Below are 23,663 nucleotides of genomic sequence, written 5' to 3'. Positions count from 1 at the left end.
CTTGATTTTGGGGAAATACACACTAAAGTATTTAGCAGTTAAAAATGGCTTTCCAGGGGAAAGAGGGGGAAAAATGGCTTTCCATTTAAAATCAGATTAAAATCCAAACCACTACAAGGTCTGATCCCACTTCCACCTCTCTGATTTCACTTCCTGTCACTCTCCCCCACTTAATCTCTATGACAGGCCACACTGATCTGACAGTTCCCATAACAAGCCAAGTTTATATTTCGATAACAACCCCACGTTTCAGTTTAAATATCACCCATTCCGAAAGTCATTCCTTAAGTATCAATAATAGGTCTAAAGTTCAAACTTCCATTGTCTCTTTTTTTTTTACCACAAGATGCAACTATTTGCCTATTTACTCTTTGTTGCCTATTTCTTCCCACTGAATGTAAATGTCTCCTTCGCCGTTTTATCAGCCAGCAGTATTTAACTGAGTACTTGGGACATATAGAGCTCAACAAATAATAGTTAATCAGTCTTATCCTTAATTCTACTAAATAGAGTCACACTCAAAGAGTCCTAATGCTTCTGTAAAATTCCGACCTGAGCTTAAAGGTCGGAATTAGAGCGCTCTCCTTAGAGCGCACGTTCCTTCTTTTTTGTTAGAATAGGTGGATGAAGGGGATGCCATCAATATACTGGTTTAGAACAAGGCCGCCAAGGGTGGAGGGAAACCCTCTCCCCTACCGTTTTCTCTGGTCTTTGTAAGAGTATAAGAACAACTCTCTGCTTTGCTCTAAGAAAGAATTAGGCAGAGAAAGAGAGGGATAAAAGATAAATAATAATTCCTAGGAAAAGGAATGGCGCAGCTCCTCAAGCCACCCGAAAACTTAAAGTTTCTCAACGACCCTCAAGACCGAAACCTGACTGTCAGAAGTAAGCAGAACCCTACGTAACTCCACGTCTATTGCTTCTGCACATGCGCGTTGCACCCCACGCGTTGCTTGCACCCCACGCGTTGCACCCCACGCACATCCCCTTCCTTTTCCCACAATCCTCTGTTCCTGGGCTAAGGCCCCAGGAACGAGCCACAGAGAAGGCTATTGGTGGAAAGAACAGCCAATGAGAGAGCCTGTTACTCGTCTGCGTGCTGCAGCGTAGGGGGGATCGCTTTAGATCCTGAAGACCTAGGCGTCCCCGTGGGTTTTAGCGCGATGAGCTCGATCGGCACCGGGGTGAGTTCGTTGTCTCTCGGCGTGATAGTCTACATAAGGATTAGCGTGGGAAGGGAACGCGGACGGACCGCGAGGGGTGCGCCGGCCCGGGGTGCGCTGGTGCTTCCGGGAGGCAGGTGGGCCGCTTCCAGTTGCGCGGTGGACCTGGGGTCTTTCCGACGCTGATTGCTAGGCCCGCGTCTGCAGTGACCGTGGCTTGAAGCTTCTCAGCTCAGGTGTGGCGGGCTTGCCGCGCAGCAGTTAGATTTGGAGCCGCTTTGGGTTGCTGAGTCACTATCTTTAGTCGCTTAGGGAAACCGAAAGTGAAAACTCGTGGGGCCTGAAATTGTGTGTGAGTGAAGGGTTTGGGCGACAGTTAGCCTCTTGAGAACCACTGAGGCAAGGCGGCTTGAGAGTCCAAGGGCTGAGACGCCGCTTTCCAAGGAACCCCTTTGCAGTTCCTGGGGTGCTGCTGCCTCACGGGAATTCTCTGTCTTTCCTTCGAGTGTAGTGATGGACCGCTCTGTATGAGTCCCTGGAGCTTTCTCAGAACTGATAAGAAAAATAGTCTAAAAAGCGGAATCGGAAGAATCCTTTCCATTTTTCCTGTGTCTCAGCTTTTCCTGTACAAATTACTTAACAGCACTATGAGGTATCAGTACCGTTAAGCGTTTAAATGGTTAGCTACAGACTTAACCGCTTCTGACTTTGAAGAGACAGTTCAGGATTTTGGAGTTGGATTTGTTAACTTTTCCGGCCTACTACTTTCCTTTGTCAAACGAACTGCATATATGCAATCTTCTGCTTACTCCTTTTATGTATTTCTCCATGTAGAAAATACAGTTTTTGTTTAGAAATATTTATTGGTGGTTTTCACTAGAGGCATTGAATGATGGGTTTCTCAGTTCATTTTATACTCCTACTGTGCACAAGACTTTTATACTCACCATTAGGCCCAAGTACTGGTTTTCCGAGTTTGATAATACGCAACGTATACTTGGAATGGTTTAATCCATTCGGTTATGAGATGCTAAGATTGTCATATCGTTTTTGGATTAGTTGATGCTCAGTAATGCCTGTTGTAGCAAATTGACTTTGCAACTACATTAATATTACCCTAGATTAATAGTGTTCTAAAGGGTTCTACAAACACTTTAAAAATATTTGATAATATAACCAGGTGAGATATTTCGGTATTACAGTGGTAGAGTTAAGGATCTTCATTTAACAAATCAACAAACTGAGACCAGGAAGCACCACTGTTGAAGATTTATCTCCTGTCTTTACTTGTCCCAAGAACTCTGGATATGAAGACCTGTCTTCTTGACATTTCTCTCCACTTGATTAATAGCCATTTCAAATGACATGTCCAAAGTAGATCTCTGGGTTTTCTTTTTCCCTTGCCATTTTGCATCTCCTACAATTTTCATTTCAGTGAATGGGCGAGTTCTAGTTGTGCAAATGAAAAATAATCTATGATGCACTTTTAATTTCTTTTTTACTCTACTCCTAGGGCCAATCCATTAGCAAGGTTTTTCTGATTGTACCCTCCAATGATAACACCTTCCATCTCTTTTTCTATAGTCTAAGACACTACCTTTGGAATACTTAACCTCTGCTTCCACTCTTGTTCCCTCTCTAATTAATTTTCCAGATGAACAACGTCTTAAAAAAATTAGACATAACCTCTCCCCCTTTCCCCCTCAAACTCCAATGACTTTCTGTTGGATTTAGAATAGAAATGAAAACTTCCTACTCCAGCCTAAAAGACTTAACATAGTTTGGCCCTTATATGCCTCTGATACAGTTTACTCTTCTGTTTACCACTTATGGTGCTCAAGACACAGTGGCCTTATTTCTTTTTCTTATTGTGCTCAGCTTATTTCTACCCTAAGGTCTTTTATGCCAAATACCAGGACGCTCCTCCTCCATATCCTAAATGACTAATTACTTGTTATTAATTCTAGCTTAGCCTAAATAACTAAATATAATTGCCCCAACAACAATGCCTTACTTGATCAGGTAGTCTGTGGTAGTCCCTGAGACTATCACTTCACCCTGTCTTATTTTCATCATAGTACCTTTTCTGATTTACTGCTGTATCTTCAGCTCCTAGATTTGTTCATGGTCTGATTTTTGAAGATGAAGGACTTCTAGAATGAGTAGTCTTTGTATTTCCTTATAGTGACTAACATATAATAGATGCTTATTAAATGTCTGAATGCTAAATGATGTGTCCAAGGTCCCTCAGTTTCTTAGTGCCACAGCTATGAATTAAAATGCTCCAATGCTGTTTTTACCATAGCAGTTTTTTTAGAAATGAGCCATGTCCTGTGTGGGAAAAGTTCTGACTTGATGCAGGACTTGTATCCATTGCTTTTCTAGCAGAAATCTAAAGTGTATAACTTTGTCTTAGCTTCTGTTGCTGCTCTGACATGCTTCCCCTTTCTCTTTAAAGCAAAATCTGTGTTGAGATTTAACACACATTTCTGATGTGTAAGCCATTTAGGGGGGAAAAAAAGTGTAAGGTTATTACTGCCAAAGATACATCATTATAAGCTTATTATTGCCTTTTCCTCCTAGTATGACCTGTCAGCCTCTACATTCTCTCCTGATGGAAGAGTTTTTCAAGTTGAGTATGCTATGAAGGCTGTGGAAAATAGTAGGTAAGAAACATTGTTTTACTTGAAATTACCATGTTTTAACCAGGTATTAAATGTCTTCTTTTCTATATTTTTGGTAATTAGGGTTTGTTATGTTACTTTGGCACAGAATAATATATGCCCTAAAATAATCTCAATTTATTAGTCATTTCCAGATCTCTCTTTAGGCCAGATCTTTCCATGTGCCTATATTTTCAGTTGACTCCAGAATTATCCACTTAGACATTCTGCCAAGTCTCAAATGAAGTGTATAAAACCAAATTCATCAACATCTTTGCTAGACCTTTATTCCTTTTTCAAATTCCTGATACATATCATTGTTTTCCTTGGCCATTAGGATTGTGACTTTATCGTCTGATCTTTTATTTCCTTGTGTTTTAAATGTCCTGTGCAGTTGGTCACATGATCATCTCAGCAGGGATGTTTTTTATTTTTCTCTTCTGCTGCCATACTCCAAAAGGTGTAGGATCACTAAGATATTTTCCCGTTGGACTTATTTCCTTCACTCTGTCTTTTTTTGTTTAGAGTAATTCACTAAAATGATTCCTTGCCACCACTGTAACATCTTAGTTGAATTACTGGCTTATTGACAAATTCTCTGAGTCTTATATTGAAGAATTTTTGCAATCAGTTATATGATCTTTTTTTTTAATTTTTTTTTTTATACAGCAGGTTCTTATTAGTCATCCATTTTATACACATCAGTGTATACATGTCAATCCCAATCTCCCAATTCATCCCACCACCAACACCACCCCCCGCCGCTTTCCCCCCTTGGTGTCCATACGTTTGTTCTCTACATCTGTGTCTCATATATGATCATTTAAAAAAAATCATTTCTAATTGAACATAGTCTGCACAAACTGGTTTCATTTTTAATTTTTTTTAATAGAGTTTGTTTGTTTATTTATTTATGGCTGTGTTGGGTCTTTGTTGCTGCGCACAGGCTTTCTCCAGTTGTGGCGAGCGGGAGCAACTCTTCATTGCGGTGCCTGGGCTTCTCATTGCGGTGGCTTCTCTTGTTGCGGAGCACAGGCTCAGTAGTTGTGGTGCATGGGCTGAGTTGCTTAGTTGCTCCGCGGCATGTGGGATCTTCCTGTGCCAGGGCTCGAACCCGTGTCCCCTGCATTGGCAGGCAGATTCTTAACCACTGAGCCACCAAGGAAGCCCCTTTAATTTTTTTTTTATTGAGGTATAGTTAATTTACAATGTTGTGTTAGTTTCAAGTGTACAGCTCAGTGATTCAGTTTTTTATTTATATATATATATATATATATATATATATATATAAATAATCGTATTTTTGAATCTAAAGCAGCTTCGGGATGAAAAAAATTTTGTTCATGACATCTCATTCAGATCTCTCAAAAATTTTTTTTTAGGCCTACTAAACAAATGGTGTTGATGTTTGAGCTTGGTGTTTTCATTATAATGAAAACCTGTGTAGTAGGGAAATGTTTCCAGAATTTTAGAAAAGTCCACGTGTAGATGTAGTTTTTTCACTTTCTACTAGTATCTTCGATATTTGATTATGGAAGTTTCATGAGGGTAGGGACTGTAACTGGTCTTTGCATGGGCTAGCACATAGCCCTCAGTAGTTACTGAATAAATAAATGTTCATTTTTTGTTCTATTTTCTGGGTGGTAGAAAGAAGGTATGTGGATTTCTAATGGTTTATGAAATAGTATTTTAAAGTTTTTGAGCAAAAATATTTTTTAAGTCTTCTTACAGGATTTGTTAATGAAGCTAGTAGATTCTGTGTTTAAATGTATTATTATAGATATTGTTACTTACAAACTGTCAGTATCTGATAATATAATAGAAGTAAGGCTGTTAAGAATTTTAGGCTGCACTGTATTTGTCGTTGTGTACAAGGCCTGAAAGAGTTCAGAAGAGAGTCAAATTCAAGAAAAAAGTTGACAATAAAAAAACTTAAAAATTAAAAAAAATGAAAGCAAATAAGTGTACTGGGGAAACTGGACAGCTACATGTAAAAGAGTGAAATTAAAACATTTTTTCACACCAGACACAAAAATAAACTCAAAATGGATTAAAGACCTAAAAAAAAAAAAGAAAAAATAAGTTGACACTTATTTTTCCTGTTGGTTAAAGAAGATAGGCTCATAGGCCAAGGAGCTGGAGAAAGACTTGAGGAAGTCATTGTTTTTCTCTTCCTCCTTTGCATTCTTGCGTTTTCATTGGTGTAAAAAACTGGTGGGAGATGTCTTGACTAAGAGAAAAACTGGGGATGCATTTTGAAGTCATCTGTAACCCAGAAAATTGAGACTAGCCTGTGAGGGTCTGGTTATCTTAGCAATTTGTTTTCTATAAAGTATTTCTAAATATGGTTTAAAACAGTTACATTTAAGCAAACTTGAAGAAATATAATTTTTTAAAATGGAAACATTAAAAATTAATGTATTTTTTCTGCATAAAGAAAAATTACTAGGAAAGTTCCTCTTTTAAAGGGATCTGTGTAACTTGGTATGATGGAATACTGGATGAGGATCAGAAGATGTGAATTTTTCTCCTAGCTGCTGCCTAATGGTAATATTATATAGGTTTCCACTATTCAGTCCTCTGAATGTTACTTTTCTGTCTGTAAAATTGGGATGTGGACATCTAACCTAACTACTTCATATACCTTACCATAAGAATGAAATTTGAAAATGTTTGTTTTGTGGGCACAGAAAGTAGAAAATAGAAAAATTACATATGAATTTTCTTACGAGTCTGGCATATAAACTGATAGTTAGAAAACATTTAACCAAATAATTTGATATGATTATATTCTGCATTAAAAGAGATAAATTCTTTTTTTTAAATTTTTTATTTATATTATTATTTTTTGGCTGTGCCTGTACAGCATGTCAGATTTTAGTTCTCCAGCCAGGGATCAAACCCATGCCCCCTACAATGGAAGCGTGGAGTCTTAACCACTGGACTGCCAGGGAAGTCCTGGAGATAGAAATTCAATCTCGGGAATTTAGAAGGCAAATACTTTTGAGTACCTGTTACGTTAAGCATAGGAACTACCAAAACAAATAATTGACATATAAGTGAATACTTAAAAACATTTTATTAAAAAAAAAAAAATATATATATCATGATCAAAACTATTTTATAAAAGTATGCTCCTAGCAGGTAATATGCAAAAGGAAAAACGGGATAAAATTATAATCGTTCCCTTTAGCCTCATTGAGGAGACAGGATATGAAAGGAAGATTGAGCAACATAACTGAAAGGCTAGATTGTTTGGAACAAAAATGTACACAAAATTTTGGCCTTAGGACCCCTTTATACCTGGAAAAAAAAATCACTGAGGACCTTGAAGAACATTTAATTATGTAGGTTGTAGGTTCTATCAATATTTAACATCACCCTGAAGAGCATTTATTTATGCAGGTTATTGGTTCATCAATATTTACCATATTAGAAATTGAAACTGAAAAATTAAAAATACTTATAAATTCATTTAAGTAACAGTAATAAACACAACTGCATGTTAACAAATAATTTAAATTAACATTTATTAAAATATTTGAGTAACATTAATAACATTTTTTTTTGAAGATGTTGGGGGTAGGAGTTTATTAATTTATTTATTTTTGCTGTGTTGGGTCTTCGTTTCTGTGCAAGGACTTTCTCTAGTTGTGCCAAGCGGGGGCCACTCTTCATCACGGTGCGTGGGCCTCTCACTATCGCGGCTTCTCTTGTTGCGGAGCACAGGCTCCAGATGCGCAGGCTCAGTAGTTGTGGCTCACGGGCCTAGTTGCTCTGCGGCATGTGGGATCCTCCCAGACCAGGGCTCGAACCTGTGTCCCCTGCATTAGCAGGCAGATTCTCAACCACTGCGCCACCAGGGAAGCCCATTAATAACATTTTTAATGCAAATTACTTTTCCAAAACATAGAAAAAAATGTTGTGAGAAGAGTGGCATTGTTTTACATTTTTGTAAATCTCAATAATTAATTGAATCTTAATTAAAGAGAGTCTCATATCTCCTTCTGCTTCAGTATGTTGTTACTTTTGTTGGAGCTTGTGAAACAAATCAGGCTTCATGTTGTTTTATGATACTATACCAAAACTGGACAAATATTAGTTTCTTAAAGATTAGTTGCAGTGTGGAGTCAGAAAACATAACAATGAACTTTTTCTACTTTTACATTAAAATCTGTTGGGCTGTCTTACACTTTGCATGTTTTACCCGTCAACATTGTGAGTTGGTCATTTGGAAAATATTGGTTCACTGAGTTATAACAGAGCTTCCAAATTAGACATATTTCATTATAGACTATCAGAAACATCACACTTCTTTTTTTTTTTTTTTTTTTTTTTTTGCGGTACGAGGGCCTCTCACCGTTGTGGCCTCTCCCGCTGCGGAGCACAGGCTCCGGACGCGCAGGCTCAGCGGCCATGACTCACGGGCCCAGCCGCTCTGCGGCATGTGGGATCTTCCCGGACCGGGGCAAGAACCCGTGTCCCCTGCATCGGCAGGCGGACTCTCAACCACTGCGCCACCAGGGAAGCCCCTGTCTTTGTATTTTTATGAAAATAATTTTGACCTCACAAACCACACTTTAGAACTTTTAGTTTAGAAAAAAGAATGTTTTAGGTTCTGAAAGGTGAGGAAGATGATGAGTTGGGAGAATTGGGAATGGCTACCTGAGGCTATTCAAGTGATTTTGCAAAAGTTTGTGGAAATTTATTTAAATGGGCAGTGGTGAGGAGGAAGTGTATTCTAGTACCCAGGATAACCGCAATAAAGACAGAAAAGCAAAAATGAACATTAAGGTGTTTGAGGGGTGACAGTGAGGTTGAATTTGGTAGAGCACAAGACCTCTATAACAGGAAACTGAATTCGCTAGATGGGCTTTGCAGATTCTTGGGGAGTGCTGAAAGCTGGGCCAAGGAGTTTAAACTTGAAAAGATACCTGAAGTGTGGGGGAAGGAGTGTCTGCAATTCTTTACATATTTGTGCCTGTGGCTCAGCTCATTTTTCTGGTTGTTTCTCTTTGTTAAAAGAATTAGAAGATTAAAGTAATTCATGTATTTTCATCTTGAAATGGCAATGTATAATTTCTCCACATTTTACTTCAGATTATTTTTTGATCTACTTTGTTTTAAACAGTTGTACAAAATGTTTATTCTTTTACACTTAAATAGTAAGCAACACATGATTATTGCAGAAAAAGCAAAAGAAAGAAAAATAATCTTTCCACCGAGAATAGTCACTGGTAACTTTTTAGTTTGTATGTAGCCTGTCTTTTGTATGCATATTATGTACCATTTTTTTTTTTAATAATAAATTAATTTTTTTGGCTGCGTTGGGTTTTCGTTGCTGCATGCCGGCTTTCTCTAGTGTGGTCAGCGGGGGCTACTCTTTGTTGCAGTGCGCGGGCTTCTCATTGCCGTGGCTTCTATTTGTTGTGGAGCACGGGCTCTAGCGCATGGGCTTCAGTAGTTGTGGCACACGGGCTCAGTAGTTGTGGCACACGGGCTCAGTAGTTGTGGCTTGCGAGCTCTAGAGCGCAGGCTCAGTAGTTGTGGCGCACGGGCTTAGTTGCTCCGCGGCATGCAGGATCTTCCCTGCCCAGGACTCGAACCCATGTCCCCTCCATTGGCAGGCGGATTCTTAGCCACTGCTCCACCAGGGAAGCCCTTACATACCAGTTTTAATTGCACATGACTTTAGTCGGCATTTGTTGTAAGATGGCTAATATATGCTAGACACTGTGCCATTTGGTACATATTTTGTTGGCATCTTTTTTCACTTATGTATTAATATCTTTCCATGTCATGATATGAGATTTTTTTGGTCACATGATTATTTATATGGATCTAATTCATCACATTTTAGACTGTCCTTTCTAGTTTTCAAATGTATTTATTTTAAAGACTTGATATGCTTTAAGAAACAAATTTGCCTGTTTTTGTGGTTTTTGTTTTTTAAACTTGGGTTTACAAAGTTTCTTTTATTTTCAGTTAAAAAAATTGATTTTCTTCTACTTGTTTCAGTACAGCTATTGGAATCAGATGTAAAGATGGCGTTGTCTTTGGGGTAGAAAAATTAGTCCTTTCTAAACTTTATGAAGAAGGTTCTAACAAACGACTTTTTAATGTTGATCGGCATGTCGGAATGGTAAGGTTACATTTAAAAATGTTCCTTTTTGCCTTGTCCAGTTTCTTGTGAAATAACTAACTGGAATATGTGAAAATGTGATTGTTAAGAACCCATTTAATACTTTAGCACTGAGGCAGAAACAGCAGAGAGCAGCTATAGAAGTAATCAGAAAGTTACTGGTTTGTGAACAGCTCACTGTCTAAAAGGAAGGTAGCATTCTTATTGTATAACCTGATTGGAGATAGATATGAAAAACCAAGTTGCCTTAAGAAAAGGAGGGGGGGGGAGGGGGTGAGAAGTATGGGTTAAAAAGAAATCTTGGCAGTATAGATCAATGAAGGTACATGCTTGGGAGGCAATGAATCTTTGGCTTTTTGTATCCTTTCTGGGGATCACTGTTACACTGAAGATGTTATCAGAAAGAGAAGACCTTTATAGTAAGGTGGAGCATCAGGAAAGGATGTCCGATGAAGGGAAGAGTGAACACATGCTTTCTAGTAGCTTCATAAGCATCACTGTATTTATTTCATGCAGCTGGTATCTTGAGTGACTGCTTTGCACAGTTGCAGGCCAAGACATAGATACATTACTGGTATATACTGAAGTCATCCTATATAGATGTCAGACTTTCTTCAGTAAGAGCAACAATCCAAAAAAAAAAGAAAAGAAATGATTTTTAACTTTGCTTACTGAAAAGTCAAGGAAGAAAAGAGAACACTGTGTGCTAGGTACTATGCTAGTTCTTTACATAAATTATCTCATTTAATCCTGACAACCCAGTACAAGTAATATTAATCCCATTTTTACAGATGAGAAAAAGATGCACAGGTGGTAAAGAAATATGCTGGGATTCATACTTGGGTCTGCATGGTCTGTGTGTTACTCTAGAGACCATTCTGCAGGGTGAGATCCTATAGGATCCACTCATTCTGCTGAAATACGAGTAGCTTTGTTATTTCTAAATGAGATGTGTTACAAACACAAAAAGGACTAGCAAAATATAGCCAGTAAACTATAAAGCTACAGATAAAAATTTTTTTTTTTTTTTTTGCTTCAGATTTTTTTTTTTTTTGAACTTGTTTTCTCTCCTGAACAAATTTATTATTGCCAGTGAAACTGGTATGTTTTCTTGAAACTTGCCCGATTGTAACCTAGCTGGTATGAGGTAAGGAATCCTGCTTTCTTTCACTTAAAAAAACTTTAGATAGGTATATTTTGGAAAAAAATCATATATGCTTATAAGCACTTTAGTGATGGAAAGAATTTTATCATCCTAGAATTTTCACATTTGTCCCATTTGTTATTTAAAGCCAGGAAACTGATGGCATTCCTTATAGCTGGAAATTGGCAAAACATTAGACATTGAACAGGGTTGGAGAAAATGAAGGATTAATGTTCTGTCTCCAAGTGATCTGATAAATTTTTAGACTTCACAGTGGGTTTTATCCAAAGCAATGGAAGATTGTTTAAATGGTGAAAATTACTACCTGGGTATCCTTGTGGAAGTTATTCTAAACAGCAGTTTTCTAACCTGCAAAACTATGGTGGTAATAGTACCTACCTACCTTCATGTATAATTATGTAAAATGCTTATTAGCATGTAATGAATGATCAATAATATGTTAAGGATTTTCATCATTATTACTACTACTAGGTAGCAGTAGAAAAAAAGGCTATTAAAAATTTTGATAGTACTTATTTTTAAATTCTGCAAATCTTTTGTGCCACTGGTTCCCAGTACCCATAAGTGTTTCAGTAGTTTTTTCTGTTTTCATGGCTTCCCTAGACCAAAAGAAATACCCAGTGGTTCTGTTTATTATATATGTAGGTCTAAACAACTAAGTGGTTGTGTCCTAAAAACTTAGTAGCTGTAAAAACAAAACAAAAACAAACTCATCACAAACAGCAAAAGAAAAATATTTTTAAACAGTCACAGTTAACTAATGTGTACTGCACAACTTCTTAAACTTTGGAATTGGATTAGATGCCGCCCCCCCACCTCCACCCCGTTTCCTGTTCTGCATTGTTTTTTGCACAGTACTTATTTTATATCATGGCAACCCAGCTTTTCAACGAGCGGATGGCAGTAAAAAGAATGTAGAATGATCTAATGTTGAAACCGTTAAGTACTTCAACATATGTTTCCCCCAAACTTAAAATGCCCCACAACTCTGAGTTCACTATAGTGCCCTGGGATGTCTCAGCACGTGGTTTAGTAATTGCAATTCTAAGCCACCAGATTTGTGGTTTGTCATGTTTTGGTTTGTCATTACAATTTATTAGTTAAGCTGAAAAAGGAATTTGAGGTTGTGCCTTTTAGGTGAAAACTTTTAATAGCTTTTTGAACACAGAATGGCTTTAAATAAAGGATCAGTGCTAACCAAAACAAATGGTTATATTCTTCTTTGTTGTTGTTTTGTTCTTTATAATGAAGTGGAGAATGGGGAGACATGGAGGTTTTTCTGAATGTGATCAATGGACAAAACAATGTAGTCACACTTGGGAAATTTCCAAATTGTAATCCCGTACTCAAGCATCAAAATGCCAGAATGCCTTGTAAAGAAAGACCTTTAAGCCAAACAGATTTATTCTAATAGTGATACTTGTTAAAAATATCAAATAAGCCTGTAATAATTACATACTTTCCTTGATTTGTGATAGGAATGTTATCTACTGAATTGGTACTTTTTTTTTCTTTCAGGCCGTAGCGGGTTTGTTGGCAGATGCTCGTTCTTTAGCAGACATTGCGAGAGAAGAGGCTTCCAACTTTAGATCTAACTTTGGATATAACATTCCACTAAAAGTAAGCTGATAACATGTTGAAGAGCCTTTGGAACAGAAAGAGAAGAGTATTAATAAGCTCTTCTGTTTTTCCCCACAGCATCTTGCAGACAGAGTGGCCATGTATGTACATGCCTATACACTCTACAGTGCTGTTAGACCTTTTGGCTGCAGGTATGAAATTTACTGAGATATTCAGTGATATCTGTACTGTAGGTATTTGTTTTCTCAGAATCTAATTAGCCTTTTATACCCTTAAAAAATGAAGTATCATCAAGAAGTATTAGGGCAGTGATTAAATAAAATGATGTACTTAAAAATAAAAACTGAAAAATGAAAGACTATGCAGATTTGGACAGGATAAAACACAGAATTCATAGTAATATTTTAATCTAATTATAATAAATTCTCTGGAGGAAGGTGGTCAAAAGGTATATAAACTTTTTTTAAAATTATTTTTGGCTGTGTTGGGTCTTCGTTGCTGTGCACGGGCTTTCTCTAGTTGCAGCGAGAGGGGGCTACTCTTCGTTGCAGTACATGGGCTTGTCATTGCGGTGGCTTGTCTTTGTCGTGGAGCACGGGCTCTAGGCATGTGGGCTTCAGTAGTTGCAGCGCATGGGCTCAGTAGTTGTGGCTCGCAGGCTCTAGAGCGCAGGCTCAGTAGTTGTGGTGCACGGGCTTAGTTGCTGCTCCGTGGCATGTGGATCTTCCAGGACCAGCGCTCAAACCCATGTCCCCTGCACTGGCAGGCAGATTCCCAACCACTGACCCACAAGGTAAGTCCCAAAAGGTATAAGTACTAGGGATATAATGTACAACACGATGACTATAGTTAACACTGATGTGTGATAAAAAGGAAAATTTTTAATATAGTAGATCCCTTAGAGTTCGTCACAAAAGGAGGAAGTTTTTTTTCTTTTAATTGTATCTATATGAGATGATGCATGTTAACTAAACCTATTGTGCTTATCATTTCACAGTGTATGTAAATCAGACCATCATGCTGTGCACCTTACATTTATATAACAATGTATGTCAATTATTTCCCAATAAAACTGGGGGAAAAAAGTATCTGGAACTAAACCCAAACATTTTCAGGAAATGGCAAACTGATTTTAAATATATTCCATGTTGTTACTATTTAGTAGCCAATTATACTGACACTTCAGTTTTCTCATTAGTTTCCATCTGATATACTTTAAGCAATAGGTCAGATGTTCTTAAATGGGATGTAGCTGTTACAGTATTCTGCACATGAAATGATAAGGCTGGTTTCTTTTCTACTTGTAATTTCAAAATATCAGTAATTCATATGATTTTTTAATACCCTAATTTTAATTTGTTGAGCATAAAAAAAATGCATTGAACCAATTTTCCTGCAATTTTTATTGCAGGAAAATAAATGGAGGAATACCGGGGAATAGCCAGAAAAGAATGAAGGGTGGAACAAGAGTTTTAGGTAGTTTCAGCATATTCACATCAGGAATTTTGTCCCCTTGGCTTTTTCATGTTTATTCCTTTAGCTGTTGGGCCCCCTTATTACTTGTCCATCTATCAGTACTCCTTTCTCTCCACTGCTGTCCTCTCAGGAAAGTTTCATCAGAAAGTTTAATACTAAACAAAGGCACATGAATTGTGAAAAGTTTTCAAGTATATACTAGTTTTTATCCAAACTACATTATCAAAGTGTTTACTATGAGTTATATGGGTATTAGTAAATGTTTGTCTTAGAAAGTACAATTGCATTTTTATCACAGTACTTTTTATTTTTTAAATTTTATTTATTATTATAAATTTATTTTTGGCTGCATTGGGTCTTTGTTGCTGCGCACGGGCATTCTGTAGTTGCGGCGAGTGGGGGCTGCCCTGCGTTGCGGTTCGCGGGCTTCTTATTGTGGTGGCTTCTCTTGTTGCAGAGCACGGGCTCTAGGCGCTTGGGCTTAAGTAGTTGTAGCTTGCGGGCTCTAGAGCGCAGGCTCAGTAGTTGTGGCACATGGGCTTAGTTGCTTAGTTGCTCCGCAGCATGTGGGATCTTCCCGGACCAGGGCTCGAACCTGGGTCCCCTGCATTGGCAGGCGGATTCTTAACCACTGTGCCACCAGAGAAGCCCTATCACTGTACTTTTTAATACTTTTCTGGTATTAAGAATCATGGTTTAAAATTACTAATTTACTTTTATGTAGTTTCATGTTAGGGTCTTACAGTGTGAATGATGGTGCACAACTCTACATGATTGACCCATCGGGTGTTTCATATGTGAGTAGTTTTGAATCATCTGAAATTCTATTTCTAGTTTAATGGTCTCTCATTAGCACTTAAATCATGTATTTGGATTATATGAGGTTTCTTTAATATTCTTTCAAGGAAGGTAACATTTTTTTCTTGTTTTAACATTAATGACAATAACCTATGGATGTGAGGCAGAGGAAGATCTGTGTCTTTTTTTTTTTGGTTTTCTGGCCGAGCCATGCCACATGCAGGATCTTAGTTCGCCCAGCAGGGATCGCCCCCTGCATTGGGAGTGTGGAGTCTTAACCACTGGACCATCAGGGAAGTCCCAGATTTGTGGCTTTAAATATGCTATTATAGAAACTGCATAGTGAAGATAAAATCTTGAATATGTGCTATTTCCTTTATTACTACAAATATTAGCAGTATCTTAAAAATGAATGTAAAAGTGAATGCCGTCCTTTTTTTTTTTTTGTGGTACGCGGGCCTCTCACTGTTGTGGCCTCTCCCGCTGCGGAGCACAGGCTCCGGACGTGCAGGCCCAGCGGCCATGACTCACGGGCCCAGCCGCTCTGCGGCATGTGGGATCTTCCCGGACCGGGGCAAGAACCCGTGTCCCCTGCATCGGCAGGCGGACTCTTCAACCACTGCGCCACCAGGGAAGCCCAATGCCGTCCCTTTTAAAGTTTTGTTTTTGTTGTGTTTTTTTGGCTGTGCCACACGGCTTGTGGGATCTTAGTTTCCCACCCAAGGATCTAACCCAGGTCCATGGCAGTGAAAGCCTGTGTCCTAACCACTGCACCACCAGGGAGTTCCCCAATTCCCTTTTTAAAAAGGATTTCAAGTGGGATTTCTTGGACGTTTCTCTAATTACCTTTTCTTAAGTGTCTTCTGAGATTTTTATGGTTTTTTTTATACTCATTAAAAAAAATGTTCTTTATGTTTTGCCATTATACACTGGTTACACAAGTAAAAAAACCTTTACAGTATAAATTAGGGGATTCCCTGGCTGTCCAGTGGTTAGGACTCCGTGCTCTCACTGCTGAGGTCCCAGGTTCAATCCCTGGTTGGGAAACTAAAATCCCACAAGTTGTGCTGGTGTGGCAAAAAAAAAAAAAAAAGTATATATTCACACACACATAATTCATATGTATATATTAAAAAAAGGCTTATTTAACTCTTAGGAATTATTTCTTTCTCTAAAATAACTTCCATTGTCAGAATGCTAAAATTTTTTCTATTCCTGTCCTCAGAAATGCTTCTAGTTCATGAAGTGTATATACATAATGAAATAATTTGTTTTTCTTTGGATATACTTCTTGAAAATAATACAGATTACTCTAGATTTAAGTTATTTTAATTTTTTTGAGTCCCTTGGTGGTCATTAAAATGTCTTTTGACTATATTTCTCCAGATGTGCTTTTGAATGTCATTTAACAACCTTTCATTAACCTTTAAACAAACAGTAGTCATTAATGACTTATGATAGTGTATTAATTTAATAATACATATGTATTTTTCGTGTATGTTCTTTTTAAATAGGGTTATTGGGGCTGTGCCATTGGCAAAGCCAGACAAGCTGCAAAGACAGAAATCGAAAAGCTTCAGGTAATACATACATATTTACTGCTTGAAATTTTGCTATAGCATTATCCTCATGTGGTGAAATTTTATCACCACAAACTAAACCTTTTACTCCAAGTGTGGTTTGCCGTTTTGAGTAGAGCTTTCTGAAGCTGCTAGCTAGGTGGCTGAGTAGGAAAGCTGGTAGCATATTACCTGTAGAGTTGGGTCATGGATCCCTTTATGATTTTGGTGGCTGCTTAATCCAAAAAAAATACGAACAAATCTTCATATAATGTCACAAAATCCTTGAAGCCCATTCATGGAGCCCTGTGACCCTTAGGCTGAGAACTTTGCTCTTTTATTGTATCATTTCTTCCATCTGGAGAACAGCTTTTGTCTGTGGAAGTCTTACACATTAAGAGTCTGTGCTCCTTTGCTTCTCTTTCCTTTTTGTTCCTAGCTAAATAGGGCATGGGAACCCATCATCTATCTATTAGTGTGAAAAAGGTTTCTTAAAAATTTGCTGGCTTTCCTTTTAGCCATAAATTGATCAACTTTATATTGAAACAGTACCCACCAACTCTTCATTGCTTATCAGAAACTTCCCTAAAGACAGGTGTATGATTCATCAACATTTTGGTAAATTACAGTGAGAAAAAATTTTATATACATTTAAATATTAATGCTGTACTGGGAGCCTTGCTCAACTAATTAACTTATTCAGCTTATTTAAGGCTAGGTCCTAGAAAACATTTTTTTAGTGCTTGGAATTTAATGGCAAGTTCTAGACGTATAAAAGCCTAATTTATGTTTGGTATTTTAGTATTGATAAAATTGACAAAAGGACTTTAGAGATCACTTAGTCCAAGTCCAGCCCTGGGTTAAACACACTGGCTAGAGTCATAGAATATTGCTTATGAACAATTCACAGACCTAATAACTCTTAGACCAGTGTTCTTTTCCATCATATACTCCCTGGTTTGTGCTAAGTTCCTGTCTTCTACTATCTTCTCTTTTGCTTTGATCTCTCCGTAGTATTATGTGGAAATTTGAAAATAGATTGTTTAGTACAATTGTTCTTTTGTCCTCTGTGGTTAAATCCTAGCAAGGAATGGGAATACTAACAAATCGTACTTAAGAATTGAGAACGATTACTTCTATTGAGGAACATGTACACTTAATGATGAAAACATATGCTCTAAATCAGAGGTTAGCAAACTGGCCCACTGCCTGCATTTTTTTTTTTTTAAAGTGAAGTATAGTTGATCTACAATGTTGTGCTGATTTCTGCTGTACAGCAAAGTGATTCAGTTATACAAATACATACATTCTTTTTTTATATTCTTTTCTATTATGGTTTATCATAGGATATTGAATATAGTTCCTTGTGCTGTACAGCAGAACCTTGTTTATCCATTCTGTATATAATAGTTACATCTGCCAACCCCAACCTCCCACTCCATCCCTCCCCCAGTCCCCTCCCCGTTGGCAACCACAGCTCTGTTCTCTGTGTCTGAGTCTGTTTTTGTTACATACATAAGTTCATTTGTGTCATATTTTAGATTGCACATATAAGTGATGTCATATGGTTATTTGTCTTTCTCTGACTTCACTTCGTATGATAATCTCTAGTTGCAATGCTTTTTAAAGTTTTATTGAAACCCAGCCATATTCAGTCTCTGGCTTTTGCCCTAGTACAACAGTGGAGTTTAGTTGGTGACGGGGACCAAACACCATATCCCAATAAGTCTAATAAAATATTTACTACTTGGCTCTTTACAAAAAGAGTTTGCCAACCCCTGCATTACTCTGGTCTGCTTTTCTGCTTGTGTTCTGTTTTACCAAGAATATAACTTTATGAAATAAACTTTACCAACATATATAAAAATATTTTTGACATTTAAGATGTATCTTTTCAAGTTTAAGTTTGTCTTTGTATGTTACAATTAATATACTAAATATAGAACTTAACATGTAAGGGCAAAAGTATGAATATTGGTATTTTCCTTTTCTTCACTCCCAGTTTTAACATGAAAAAAATTAATCATCAGAAAAGATACTGTACAACAAAATATCTCCATCTAGATTGAGTGAACAGTTGTTATTTTCCAATATTTTACCTATTTGTATAAGCTGGGTCATCAAGATTTCTAAATATAAAAAAAATACCAAAAATAAATAATAAGCCTAGATATACACCTCAAGTCTGGACTGCTGTATGACTATATTCATTATTTTTCACCATTTTCCATCCTCCTCCACATATCCAGAATATGAACACTAGTTTGCTCTTTTTTTGTTTGTTTGTCAGTTGTGTTCAGAAACACATATACCTAAAAAAATTTTTGCATTGGTTACTTCCAGTACCTACAGTACAGCAGACTTTTCTGCTGGGCATTTAAGGGCTGTTTTCCTACCCTGATTTCCAAATGTTCACTTTTGCTTTGTGCTGTTCATTTATCTTCCTCAAAATCAAATCAGATCCAACTAAGACCCCACTCAGATCTTGGTTCTTCAAAGCTTTCCCTGACATTTTGCATTTTTGTCTCAAACAGTTTCATGAGGGACAGTTTATTTCACTCCTTCATCCCCCTCTAGAATATAGAAGGTATTCGTGGTTTGTTTACATTTTATTATCCTGAATTGGCTATAAAGAAGAAAAGAAAAAACATTTCTTTGCTAATGTTTTAAATGTCAGGGTCTGCCTGTGAATAAATTCATAAAGGAATCTAGATTTTTATAAACTTTAATATTTTTCACAAAATTAGTGGTGCCCAAGGGTTGTCCAGAATATGTTTTGGCATAATCATTAAAAAACATTACACTGTAAATAAAAAACTTTGGTTCTGGTCTTTTTGTATTTCAGGTTATTTTCTTTGGTTTTATATCTGAGAATCTATCTCAAGAGCATGGGGTTACTGATAAAAGTTGTGGAAAGAACCTGGAAAGTTACACAAGTGGAAAGCGTTCTTCTTTGAATCATAACATAATGAATATATATTTTATTTTCTGTAGATGAAAGAAATGACCTGCTGTGATGTTGTTAAAGAAGTTGCAAAAATGTAAGTTGAAATTTTCCTTAGCATTGACAAAAATATTTCACTTGACCTTACCTTATACATTAACCCTGAGGCCGTTTTGTTTGGAAATAACTTGTTGCATAAGTTTTAGAAGGTGAATCCAACATTCTCAGAAGGCTCATTAAGGAGAATATCCAAGTGACAATGAATAGGATGGGGAAAAATAGCTTTTGACAAAATATACTCCTGTTCAGGTGACAGAATTCAAGAATAGGAGGATATAGTGAACCTCTAGGGACTTCATTTGATAGCTCCCGACTTCTTAAATCTCAGAAGTCCCGATAATATTAACCTTAGCTTACAACTTTAAGGTCTACAGCTAAAGTTGTAACAAGATGAGAAGAGCAATGTTTCAAAACATCTAGCAATAGCTGAAGAAAGCCTGAAGTAGTTCATATTACAGTAATAGTAAGCAAAAACAAAGCCAGTAAAAGCTCAGTGAACATGCTTCGAAGCCCATGATTTTTTTTACATCAAAGAAGGCAGGCATTTGGTATTTCAAAAAATCTAATAAAATGCTGGTGTTGCAGCCAGCTTTCCAGAGTTAAAAGTAGTAAATGTAATATTCCAGAGAATTCACAGAGACTTCTAACTATTCCACATTAGAACTACATGAACATGGTCTAGTCAGCATTTTGTGCACGTGTCTCAGGTTTTACATCTAATAACACATGCAAGGGAAAAGTCTTGGAGGGCTCTATTATATAATAATAAATATACTATTTGAATGGTACCCTTAATCTCTATACTGATGGTTGTAGCAAAGTATTAAAATCACAAGTGTTTTATAATTTTGTACTAATCGTCCACCACTCCTGCTACCCTCACTTCCCACCCCCCACCCCTCTTTACCATGAGACCCTTCCCCCCTTTCCAGTTGTGAAGAAGCAGAATCCATTCCATTCTACGACTGTCAGTTAATAACAACCTAGGGGACACTGGCAACTAACATATAATAGAACTAGTTAAAAAGTAATCCTTATTGAATTGCACAGCAGTTTAACATGATAACTCAATTTCCTTCACTGAGAAGTCTTCTGGAAATCAGTTCTTCCTGCACCTTTTATGTTTAAATATAACACTAGACTCTACTTTGTTCCGTGTAGGAAAGCCATCCCTTTATCATTTAATAAAATGGAGCACTATGCTTCTTTTACTTAGTTCTAGCAATTTTAAGGTGCTTTCTTAAAGCAAGGCTTTAGGAATACTCTCCAAATTACTTTTGTTACTTTGTTGTGTAAGATGGTGGAAAGTATAAAATAAGAAAGTTTTGCTGATACTTTGTTTTTACTTCTACTTTAATATGTTGTGTGACAGTGCCTTCTTGCTGGCAGCAATTTGTCATGTACTGTTTGAAGGCCAGGTTAAGGGACATACCTTAAGGGGTTTATCATAGGTATTTAAGGGGTTTAAAAATATTCCTGCCAAGAAGGTGCAGAACGAAGAGACCACTAATTGTAAACTAATGAATTAGTTTGTTTTTTAAAAAAATCAGTTAATGAATGGAAAAAAATATACTGAAAAGGCACACAGGGAATGATGGCCTTTTCCCATTTGAATATATGTTCCTTAGGAGGTATCTTTCAGGTATGTCTCTAAAAGAATGTATCAAGGGCTTCCCTGGTGGCTCAGTGGTTGAGAGTCCGCCTGCTGATGCAGGGGACACAGGTTCGTGCCCCAGTCCAGGAAGATCCCACATGCCGCGGAGTGGCTAGGCTTGTGAGCCATGGCCGCTGAGCCTGCGCGTCCGGAGCCTGTGCTCCACAATGGGAGAGGCCACAACAGTGAGAGGCCTGCATACAGCACAAAAAAAAAAAAAAAAAAAAAAGAATATCAAAATAAACAACTTGGGTTGTAAAGGTGTAAGGTATATTGAATCCTTTGTAGTGAGTGTTTAATTTTTTAATCAGTCCTAGTGTAATTTTCATAATAGACTGTATATAATGTATCATTTTATAGATACTTACATTAGGAATGGCTGTTCTAATTTGCTGAGCTGGGTGCATGAACTATGTATGTAGATGACCAAATGAATGTTAACGTCCTCTTTCTGTTCTAGAATTTACATAGTACATGATGAAGTTAAGGATAAAGCTTTTGAACTAGAGCTCAGCTGGGTTGGTGAAAGTAAGTTATTTTTCTACATTTATTTGCTCTCAGAGTCATCTGTACCAAACCTAATGTACTACTGGGTGCCTTATTTTTTCTTAAAAACAACAAAAAATTAGTAATGGTGTATACACATATAAGAGTACACAAATAACAAATGAATTGATAACTGTCACAACATGGATACATTCATGTAAATACTGCTTTGGTCAACAAGTAGACCAGCCCCCCAGATCACCCCTTAGGCTTCTCCCCAGAGGTAACCACTATCCTGAATCCTAACACCATAGTTCTTGGCCTGTTGTTGAATTTTATATAAATGGAATTAGACATTATGGATTCTTTTGTTCATTTCTTTTCACAAAATTATATTTGTGTAAATCAGTTTTGTTACATACAGTAGTATTTTTGTTCATTTGGCTTGCTGTACAGTGTTCTGTTGTCTGAAAATAACACTTTGTTCATCTCTTCTGTTGTTACACTGTTAGGCACTTTCCAGTGTTTGTTTACTGTAAAATGAACAATGCAGCTGTGGACATCTTGTACATCTATTGTGGTACACATATGTAGTAGCATTTTAGAAATATATGTTAAGAGTGGAATTGCTGGGTCATGAAATAGGCACACATTCAACTGCAATATTGGCCACAATGTGTTCTGACCACTGGGTGCCCTTCTAATACAAACAGAGCCAGAACAAATTTAGGAGGTACTCTATTTTTGAAGGAAAAGCTCTGCTTAATAATTGACTAAAGCTGTGACTAGTTTATTTACTTTTTTTGAAACATCCATTGCATTTTTTTTTTTTTTGCGGTATGCGGGCCTCTCACTGTTGTGGCCTCTCCCGTTGTGGGGCACAGGCTCCGGACGCGCAGGCTCAGCAGCCATGGCTCACGGGCCCAGCCGCTCCGCGGCATGCAGGATCCTCCCGGACCTGGGCACGAACCCGTGTCCCCTGCATCGGCAGGTGGACTCTCAACCACTGCGCCACCAGGGAAGCCCCATTGCATATTTTAAAAAAGAATTACTGGGAAATCACCATTTTTCTTTCTAGCATGGCAACTGTAGGGCTTCAAGGACAGCTTTTAAAATCTAACCATGCTGTGAATGAATGCTCAGGACTTAATAGCATCAGGATAAATCTTAGCATAATGTATTCTTTATTATAAGAGCTAAATTTGCGCAGATTTAATATGTAGGGAAAACACACAAAGATGAGTTCAGAGAATCTGGTATTACACTTGTAGATTGGCTAGATTATATGGTATTTGCAAATCACAATTACAGTCCTTGTTTTTAATTCATTTAAATATATGGCTTAATTTACAGTAACTAACGGAAGACATGAAATTGTTCCAAAAGATATAAGGGAAGAGGCAGAGAAATATGCCAAGGTAAGCCACAGCATTGAAACGATTCTAGCTGAAGATATGGAGATACGTTGAATTTTATTAAATAACCCTTAAGAGTTGAGCTGAACTGAAGGATGAAAACTTTCTAGGTTATCCTCAATGGGGATAAAGTTGCCCTGGTTCCAAAAAAAATTTTTTTTGTGCTTGTGAAAATGGCAAAGTTTTTTCAGGACATTTAATGCTTTCATACTGTGTGTATCCTATCAAGAATATAGTCATTGATTGTTACAGCAAGATGTACTTTAGTTACCCGTTTCTTTACCTGAATGTCTTATTCTAAACCAGTGTTCATTTTCACTTACAAAGAAGTTTAATGACAAGTGCTTAATTTAGATTCAGCCTGTTATAGCAATGCTAAAAATTGATTTTAAACACTTTTCTCTTTAACAGGAATCTTTGAAGGAAGAAGATGAATCAGATGATGATAACATGTAACATTTACTTCGTTTACTTCTATTTAACTATTTAGCCCTTTGGATTAATACATACCCACTGACAAACTTTCATTAAATCTTTGTCTTGTAACGACTGAAGTT

The 23,663-nt window shown here is 37.2% G+C and overlaps 1 protein-coding gene across 4 annotated transcripts; it reads left to right on the top strand.

Annotated features, from left to right (window-relative positions):
• Positions 1-1,073: 1,073 nt before the first annotated feature.
• PSMA3 (proteasome 20S subunit alpha 3) lies at positions 1,074-23,656 on the top strand. Of its 4 annotated transcripts, none has more exons than XM_082842207.1 (11): positions 1,074-1,184; positions 3,747-3,829; positions 9,845-9,968; positions 12,652-12,753; positions 12,832-12,905; positions 14,915-14,987; positions 16,503-16,568; positions 19,542-19,588; positions 21,666-21,733; positions 23,045-23,109; positions 23,518-23,656. In XM_082842207.1, the coding sequence occupies exons 1-11, from the start codon at positions 1,164-1,166 to the stop codon at positions 23,560-23,562; spliced, it is 768 nt and encodes a 255-aa protein (XP_082698333.1). In that variant the 5' UTR covers positions 1,074-1,163; the 3' UTR covers positions 23,563-23,656. The 4 variants fall into 4 exon arrangements, with proteins under 4 accessions (XP_082698333.1, XP_082698335.1, XP_082698336.1 ...); XM_082842209.1 differs by having other exon boundaries at positions 1,138-1,184; positions 9,850-9,968; XM_082842210.1 differs by lacking the exon at positions 1,074-1,184 and adding an exon at positions 6,295-6,373 and having other exon boundaries at positions 3,754-3,829; positions 9,850-9,968.
• Positions 23,657-23,663: the final 7 nt, after the last annotated feature.

This window comes from Leucopleurus acutus (assembly GCF_964270905.1).
Source record: "Leucopleurus acutus genome assembly, chromosome: 1".
Taxonomy (NCBI): Eukaryota; Metazoa; Chordata; class Mammalia; order Artiodactyla; family Delphinidae; genus Leucopleurus; species Leucopleurus acutus.
Note: the sequence above shows the minus strand (reverse complement) of the source record. Positions and strands in the feature narration are given on the sequence as shown.